Source organism: Cucurbita maxima, unplaced genomic scaffold, assembly GCF_002738345.1.
Source record: "Cucurbita maxima cultivar Rimu unplaced genomic scaffold, Cmax_1.0 Cma_Scf00017, whole genome shotgun sequence".
NCBI classification, from domain to species: Eukaryota; Viridiplantae; Streptophyta; class Magnoliopsida; order Cucurbitales; family Cucurbitaceae; genus Cucurbita; species Cucurbita maxima.
The window spans coordinates 597048-605330 of NW_019272033.1; the positions used below are offsets into that span (position 1 = coordinate 597048).

Genomic DNA, 8283 nt, shown 5'->3' on the forward strand with positions numbered 1-8283 from the left:
TTTTTTTTTTTTTTCTTTTAAAGAGGTAGATAATATTTTATAAACTATAATAAGTTGGAATCAAATATCGACCATGCGTAGCTGACCTATAATTATATATGCAAGTGGGACAGAAATATAATTTCCGTCCTTATTCTCATTTGCCTACGAAGAGAAATCTCTCGAATACCCTCGTGGTAAATAAACCTTTCTAATTAGATTGATAATATTTCAGGTCAAACTTGACCCGACAAACCATTTAACCCGAATATCCGGTCATGTTTTATTGGGCCGGGTCTGCAGGTGGATCCAGTTTACACATTTCAAAATGGGCCCCACTTGGCAGCCCACAGTTTTTCGATTTGTCGGCTCAACAACCCATTCAATTCTAAACTATAAAGTAAACGACCCTGCCGTTCAATTAAATTAATTATATATAAACGTCCTAATTGATTTTTAAATAAACTTTTTAAAGTTAGTAAATCTTCATTATAATAACTGATTTATTTTTTCATATTTTATGTTGATGTAAATGATATATTCGTATAAAATATATAAATTAGTAATATATTTATACTCGACCAAATATCTCACCTCAAAATAAAATATAAATATTTTATCAAAATTTAAGAATTTATAAAGCTTTAGAGTACAAAAGTGAGAAGCTCTTGCAATGATTTTTGAAGTTAAATAAAAAAAAACTCGAATTTTTTTTACAAAAATGTCAATTAAAATGTTGATATATCAATTTTATAATTGGAGCATTTTCCTCTACACCCTTCGGCTACTAAATTAAATAAAAAAGAAAGAAAATAATTCTCAATTTTATAATTGGAGCAGTAATTTCAACACCTACCCTATTAACTAAAATCTAATTCTAAATAATTGGATAGAGACTTGATTTATGGTAAAAATCCTAATCATGAGAAGATTTGAGATAAGATTTACCTTAATATCGAGCAAAATCTAGTTAAATTTAGGTAAATTTATAATCTAATTTGCATCTACGGAATGAATGCCATTTTCATTTTACTCAAAGTAAATCTCACATTCTCTCTTGTTTTTGTTGGTCTATTTTCTCTAGATACAGTCTAGACAAAGGGGTGAAGGAGAAATAAATGAGGAATCAAGAGATCCCTACAGTGATAGATTATTTGATGTACCTAATTCAATTTTTCCCGTATATATATACATATATACATTATGTATATTAGGATGTGAAAATCTCTCTCTTCCACACGAGCAGCACATAGAAAAAAAAAAGAAAAGAAAGTAAGAAGCACGTGGAGGGAAGGAAAGAGGCGAAAATGGTGGTCAAAATTGGGACAAACATGGCTGCTTTGGTTGACAACGGCGGCTTCACCAAGCACCAACCATCACCAACGCCAAGCTTTGACCCCTCACCAAAACCCACCTTTTATTTTTCACTTATAATAACAAAGAAGCACACAGATTTGGCTCCTACCCCCACAAACCACATCTATATAAACCATTTCATCTCTCAACCCACTCTCACTCCCTCTCTAGACATGGCTTCCACTGCCTTCCTTTCTCTCTCTGCAATGCTCCTTGTTTCTCTTGTGACCAAATTCATATTCCCCATGTCTCCAATTGCTTTGGGGGTCACCATCTTCCTTGCTCCTCTTCTTACTTACATCATCTCTTCCATGGCCTCCTCCTCCTCCTCCAAGCTTCCTCCTGGCCCTCTCTCCTTTCCCATCTTTGGCAATTGGCTCCAAGTTGGCAACGACCTCAACCATCGCCTTCTCGCTTCCTTGTGCCAAAGATTCGGCTCCATATTCCTCTTGAAGCTCGGCTCCAAGAACCTCGTTGTCGTGTCGGATGCCGAGCTTGCTAGCCAAGTTCTCCATGCTCAGGGCGTTGAGTTTGGCTCTCGTCCTCGAAACGTCGTGTTCGATATCTTCACTGGAAATGGTCAGGATATGGTGTTTACCGTTTATGGGGACCATTGGCGTAAGATGCGTAGAATCATGACGTTGCCGTTCTTCACGAACAAGGTGGTGCATAACTATAGTGGCATGTGGGAGGATGAGATGGACTCGGTGGTTCGTGATCTAAGGAGTAACGACAAGTTTCAATCCGAGGGGATAGTTATTAGAAAGCGTTTGCAGTTGATGCTGTACAATATCATGTATAGAATGATGTTTGATGCGAAGTTTGAATCCCAAGACGATTCTTTGTTCATTGAAGCGACTCGATTCAACTCGGAGAGGAGTCGATTGGCGCAGAGCTTTGAGTACAACTATGGAGATTTCATTCCTTTGCTTAGACCCTTCTTGCGAGGTTATTTGAACAAGTGCAGGGATTTGCAGGGTAGGAGGTTGGAGTTTTTCAACAAAAACTACGTCGAGAAGCGAAGGTAATAGCAAGTCATTATATAATTATGCACAAGTTTTCATTCAATTGTAACTAACATGATTGAATTTATCAATTTTAACAGGAACATTATGGCTGCCAATGGAGATAAGCACAACATAAGTTGTGCTATGGATCATATCATAGACGCTCAGTTGAAAGGCGAGATAAGTGAAGAGAATGTGATTTACATCGTAGAGAACATCAACGTGGCAGCGATAGAAACGACATTGTGGTCAATGGAATGGGCAATAGCGGAGTTGGTGAATCATCCAGACATCCAACACAAGATTCGGGAGGAGCTAAAAAATGTCCTAAAGGGAAACGAAGTGAGTGAATCCAACCTTCATGAACTGCCGTACTTGCAAGCAACAGTGAAAGAGACGCTGAGGCTGCACACTCCAATACCGTTGTTGGTGCCACATATGAACTTGGAAGAGGCGAAACTCGGAGGGTACACCATCCCAAAGGAGTCCAAGGTGGTGGTGAATGCATGGTGGCTCGCAAACAACCCCGAGTGGTGGAAGAACCCAGAAGAGTTCAGGCCAGAGAGGTTCTTTGAGGAAGAAAGTGGGACGGAAGCTGTTGCTGCAGGCAAGGTGGATTATCGGTTCTTACCATTTGGAGTTGGAAGGAGGAGTTGCCCTGGAATTGTGTTGGCAATGCCAATCTTAGGGCTCATCGTTGCCAAATTGGTATCCAAGTTTGAAATGAAGCCTCCAAGTGGGATGGAGAAGATCGATGTGACCGAGAAAGGAGGTCAATTCAGTTTGCACATTGCCAACCACTCCACTGTTGTGTTTAACCCCATAATTGCTTAACTTGCCAACACCCAGTCTCCCTATTTTATATTGGTTTTTCTTTACATATAAAACATTTAATTTGTATTTGAACTCGATCGAATAAATCCTTTGACTAGGAATGATAATGAAGAACACGTTTGATAGAATATCATTTCTCCCATATAGGAACGAACTCATTGTATCGAAGGTCTACCCACATGAAAGTTTAATTCAAATATAAAGAGATCTTAAACCATAGAACCTATATACATTAAAAGTTCCAACATAGAATTTAAAACATAAATAAATATATTCATTAGTAAACTAATAAGGTTTTTGCGTAATTTTTATGAATGTAAATAATATCTTGAAATTAGTTTTTAATAGCTTAAAAATAGTATTATTTATTATTTCCCGGCTAAAAATATAATAAATTAATTAGCATATTGATTCTGATTTTGATTAATCTTAGTCAAGTTCTTCCTGGCTTAAGTTCTCAAGGACTGCACCAACCACCTATGGATTTCTGAAGTTAACCCCTTCACCATATCTGTATAAACCAGTTTGTTTTTAGCTTTCATTTTCTTGGACTTTATCCAATTCCTTCAAAAATTCTCCAGGTTCTCTCCAATAAGCAGCCTTGACAGGCGGTGGCGGGCCTTCTGGGCGGCGCCGGCAGTAAATGAGGAGGTGACAGTCAGGGTAAAGCAACAGAGAACATAAGAAATTTGAGAAGCACCATGAACAACAGAGCACATAATCTTTCTATTACATCACCGCTAATTCAATATCCAATCTGTCTTGAGACCTTCCAAATGTGGAGAACCCCAACTCTCCGTACTATTTTAATATCATCAATCAAATTCTACAAGTTACAAAGATTTTAGTATAAAAAGGGAGAGTACACAAACAGATAGATAGATAGATAGTCAGTTTTGTTAATAAACATGTGGCCTACTGATATATTTTTTCGAGTTACAAAGATTTCAGTATAAAAAAGGAGTACACAAAAAAAGGGCAAGGAGGTGCATCTTCTGTCAAATACTCACGAATGCATAAAAAGGGCCCCAAAACAACATAAGAACACACTCAAAAGGAGCATCACAAAAATCATATGTAATTCGCTCGAGAAAGTTGTGTGTCGACTAGTCAAGTCGTGCACTATTTATCTTTGTCATACTGCACAAAGTTGTATACTCGGAGCAAGTAATTGCAAGTGGGAAAGGAGGGATCCTAAGAAAAAACATGGACTCAAAGTTGGTCACAAGTTTCAGTCCTCAAATTTGTCCAATAAAAATCTCAACTCCCCACAAAATTTATTTTGAAAATGTACAACTCGTGAATTTCCAATCATTCAACCATGTGGTAATTTTCCAGAACCATCGGTAAATTAATAAACCAATAAAAATGTAGGATTTAAGAACTAGATTTCCACTAGGACTGCTAAACTTAACAATTTTTCTCCAAGGAAACAATAACTAAAATTGTGTAAAACATTTACACTAACAGTTCTGTTAGTGTTTCGCGTGATCGGTTATTAGCCTCTCAGATTGTAATATCTGTTCTTTCTAGTGAATGCTAAAATATCCAAAAAATTGTATTACAGTACATCTTATACATTAAAAAGAAAGCATACCTCAATGACAGATGGTTGATGAAATCCACAACCCCAGAGCTTCATAAACCCCTAAAGATGCAACCAAAGCAGAGGGCAATCTACAGATAGAGTGAGTTTGCAAACATTATACCTCTGCGGAGGCTGTCACTGGCCGCAGAAAACTTACTCTCTAAGGTTACCTCCCCCACAGCATTGGCAGCAGCACGCAACTGAATTAATGAAGAAGAAGAAGAAGAAGCAAAAACCCTTTTATTCATGTATAGCCCAAGTTTCTTTATTACTTTGACAAATATATAAAATCAAAAAATGATTTTCCTAGGTTTTTGCAGCCTGCGAAATAGGTTTCGTTGTGAAAGGGGTTCAGGCTTTCAAGCATGAGAAAGCAGAAATAAGTAGTTTATAAATATATATTTTATTTGTTTGTACCTGATTCAAGAATTCATCAAGCCTTCTAGCACTTCGAATGATACTACCCTCGAAAACATCTGTCATTTGAATCACCTCTGAAAAACTCGCTCCCTGTATGAAGAAAGCCATCATTACATTGTAGAATAAATAACACAAGTGTTTTGAGCATCCAAAAAATGATAACCAGCAAATTTGAGGGACTTGACAACATTGGGACAATCAGTTTTAGAATGTAATACGTTGTTAGTCCTTCCTAGTGAAAGAAATCATTTAGAAAATGCTCCGCATTGAAAAGTAGTGCTAGAGAAGTTCAATTGCGAGCAAAATGAGTTTTTCCACATTGCATTGAACACTCATCTGCCACCACATTTTGCTTCTTGCTTCCCAAATTACTAATTTTCATATCTTTCTCGGCCTTTTGGCTAAGATCAAGTGTAGCATGATACAGCAGCATGTGCCTCTTGAGCAACATGTGGCTTAGATCAAGTTACAAAAATCTAATTACATCAATACAACACTCCTTACTTGTGGCCTTGAAAATTTGTAGAAAACCCAACAAGTGTAAATCAATATTAATTGGAGAGGAAATTGAATTATAAGGGTTCAAATACAAGACTTCTTGTACTGATATATGTTAAATCATCAAATCAACCTAAAAGCTTATGCTAATGGGTTATGGTAAACTTAATTATATCAATACTACTAAAGTACGTTTCTTTCCCACAAACAAGAAAGCATAAAGATGGAAAAAAAGCACAAAGATGGACAAGACACACCATGGACACAGTAAAACCTTATTGCTCAAGAGGCTAGAACATAAAACACTGCTCAAGAGTCTAAAACATAAAACATGTTTATTAAGATATGCACTGTTTAAATATCATGGACAAGACACAATATGAACATGGTAAAACATTATTGTTTAAAAGACTCCAACATGTACATGACAAAGACAAGTCAATTAAGGTATGGTTGTTTAATTATTTCTATAATTTCATGCTGTTTCAATTCATGATATTTTAATTTGGCAGATTATGATGAGTGGAAATACATGCTCCAGTTAGAGGGGTGTGTTATAGCATGTATTGATGATGTATATAGGATATTTTTGTTCGTTTGTTTTGTTTTTTTTTTTTTTTTTTTAACTGTAGTTTTACTTGATTAGTTTAGAACTTCCATGTATGCCTAGTGCATGAAACAAGATACAAGATGTAGCATTCTATCGTACTTAGTCCGCATAACAAAAACATCAGAAAATTAGTCTATATAGGAAGAGATAAAAAAGATCCAGAATTGCTTGTATATACTATTGATAAATCAAAGATCGAAGGAATTGAAATTTTGATTTCTGCAAATAAGATGACTAAATGCAATTAAATGCATAATATACATGAATGTGTTCGTGTTGCATGAAGCATGCAAACGCATCAAAATAAACAAAATCAGCCATCAGTTGTCATTATAAAATTATACAAAAAATATACTAACCTTTGACCAACAGTAAATGACATCCATCAAATACGGCCTTACAGTTGATTCCACATATTCTTCCACATTTATCTCCAATTTGCATTCATGTTGTATCTATATCCAAATAAAATATGATTGTGTTTGGAAATAAATTAAAAACGCCCTTAAAAAAGAATAAACAGTAGGTGCTCAGCGGTTTAAAACCTCAGCTATTCTTCTCGCACTATCTTGGAGTTGCTGTAATGGTCTAGCAAGCTCGGTTCTTAACTGAATCTGCTCATTGGACTTGTCTCCTGGTATAAAACAACTTGCAAGGGATGCAATCTGGTGATGATCTAGGTCATTGAATGTTCCTGTTGAGATTTTAACAAAATATAACTTTTCTAGGTATAAGAGGTATAAACTGAAAAACTTAAAGCATTCCAGTTGGCTTGAATCAAGAAAGAGTGAACTTTTGTAACAACAAGTTGCAATGAAAATTCAAATCTCTAATCTTCTGATCGATGATATAATGTTTTAATGAGTTATGTTCACGCTCAAAGTTCAAAGAATATAAATAATTACAATTGAAAAACAAAAAGGCCAAGCATAGATATGCGACCAGTACTATCCACAATCTGACTTCACAACTACAATCATAAAGCGATTACTTTCAACCCAAAGATCCAAAAGCATTGCCCAAGTCATGAGCAACGATCTAGAGATTATCCAACAGACCTAATAATGGAAACATCATGTGGAGCATAGAATCTCCCTGAGATAATAAACACTATAATTTGCATTGTTGAAAACAGCAAAAGATCCCTCAACTAAATCATATGCACAACTCAGATTCAAAAGCAGCATGCGTAACCAAGTCCACAAGTAAATAAAATGCATTTTTGACATCATTCTGAGGGAGAATAGACTGTAATCACTGTTTTATCGAGTGGTCACACTTTCCAGAAATGCAAGGACACCTTTCTTCAGGACGCAGTGTATCCTTAATAAGGCGCATTGATGCACATGCTTCTCAGCAAGCACCTCAGCACCTTAAATCCCTTTTTTTAATTATCTTTTATAAATAAATCAAGTAATAATTTTTAAAAATGTTAATTTCTATCCTTAAACTTCTAAAAACCCTCTAATTTTTCTTTTTTTCATTATCATATCATTTATACCAGTAAAAAATTATTGGCATTTTACTATTGTGCAGCTCACATAAAGATCTCACCTTTTTTACACCACAAGCTTAAACTCTGGAAACTATTGTTTTCTAGTGTGCCTCTTGCTTTTAAAATTGATTGTAATATTTATATAATATAGTCAAATTATATTGTAAAAATTTGAATATGAAGGTCAGCTTTTGAGGTTCACTAATCCATCAAATCTTTAAACATTCAAAACTGATAATAATTGAAGTGAATCTGATAATCAGAAGAATATGCACCCAAACTCACCATTAAACATTAATTCAGTAACAAGGAGCTCATCCCCTGTGTCAATCAAGCAGGCTGCACGCCCCTTCAACTGAACTACACCATCTGCATCAATGTGACCAAGCTTTTTCAGGACCCGAGAACGGTTCTTCAGTTCATCACGAAATTTTTGAAGCTGCATGTTGAAGCAAAAAAAAAAAAAAAAAAAAAAAAAAAAAAAAAAAAAAAAAAT

The 8283-nt window shown here is 35.6% G+C and overlaps 2 protein-coding genes across 5 annotated transcripts in view; one reads left to right on the forward strand and one right to left on the reverse strand.

Annotated features, from left to right (window-relative positions):
* Nucleotides 1-1232: 1232 nt before the first annotated feature.
* On the forward strand, nucleotides 1233-3304 carry LOC111491732 (cytochrome P450 CYP73A100-like). The gene is made up of 2 exons (XM_023140734.1): nucleotides 1233-2359; nucleotides 2441-3304. Exons 1-2 carry the CDS (start codon nucleotides 1287-1289, stop codon nucleotides 3174-3176), a joined length of 1809 nt encoding a protein of 602 aa, XP_022996502.1. The 5' UTR covers nucleotides 1233-1286; the 3' UTR covers nucleotides 3177-3304.
* A 260-nt stretch (nucleotides 3305-3564) lies between these two features.
* The window catches only part of LOC111491727 (DExH-box ATP-dependent RNA helicase DExH10), a 14437-nt gene continuing 9718 nt past the window's right edge, over nucleotides 3565-8283 (reverse strand). The window contains exons 12-17 of one of the 4 annotated variants that reach the window (XR_002719756.1): nucleotides 8073-8226; nucleotides 6838-6986; nucleotides 6652-6747; nucleotides 5182-5274; nucleotides 4774-4964; nucleotides 3565-3799 (exon numbers count right to left, since the gene is read on the reverse strand). Coding sequence is in view for 1 of the 4 variants with exons in the window: in XM_023140729.1 (XP_022996497.1) it covers nucleotides 4854-4964; nucleotides 5182-5274; nucleotides 6652-6747; nucleotides 6838-6986; nucleotides 8073-8226 (603 nt within the window). In the remaining 3 variants the exon portion in view is untranslated. Of the gene's footprint in view, nucleotides 3800-3887; nucleotides 4003-4045; nucleotides 4371-4498; nucleotides 4965-5181; nucleotides 5275-6651; nucleotides 6748-6837; nucleotides 6987-8072; nucleotides 8227-8283 lie in introns of those variants that run through there. The other 3 variants (XR_002719757.1, XR_002719755.1, XM_023140729.1) reach the window with 3 other exon arrangements.

Bases quoted from the DNA above. Each gene is read 5' to 3' on its own strand.
- LOC111491732 (XM_023140734.1), top strand. From the start codon at position 1,287: ATGGTGGTCAAAATTGGGACAAACATGGCTGCTTTGGTTGACAACGGC. The intron at 2,360-2,440 runs GTAATAGCAAGT...CAATTTTAACAG, and splicing joins AACTACGTCGAGAAGCGAAG to GAACATTATGGCTGCCAATG.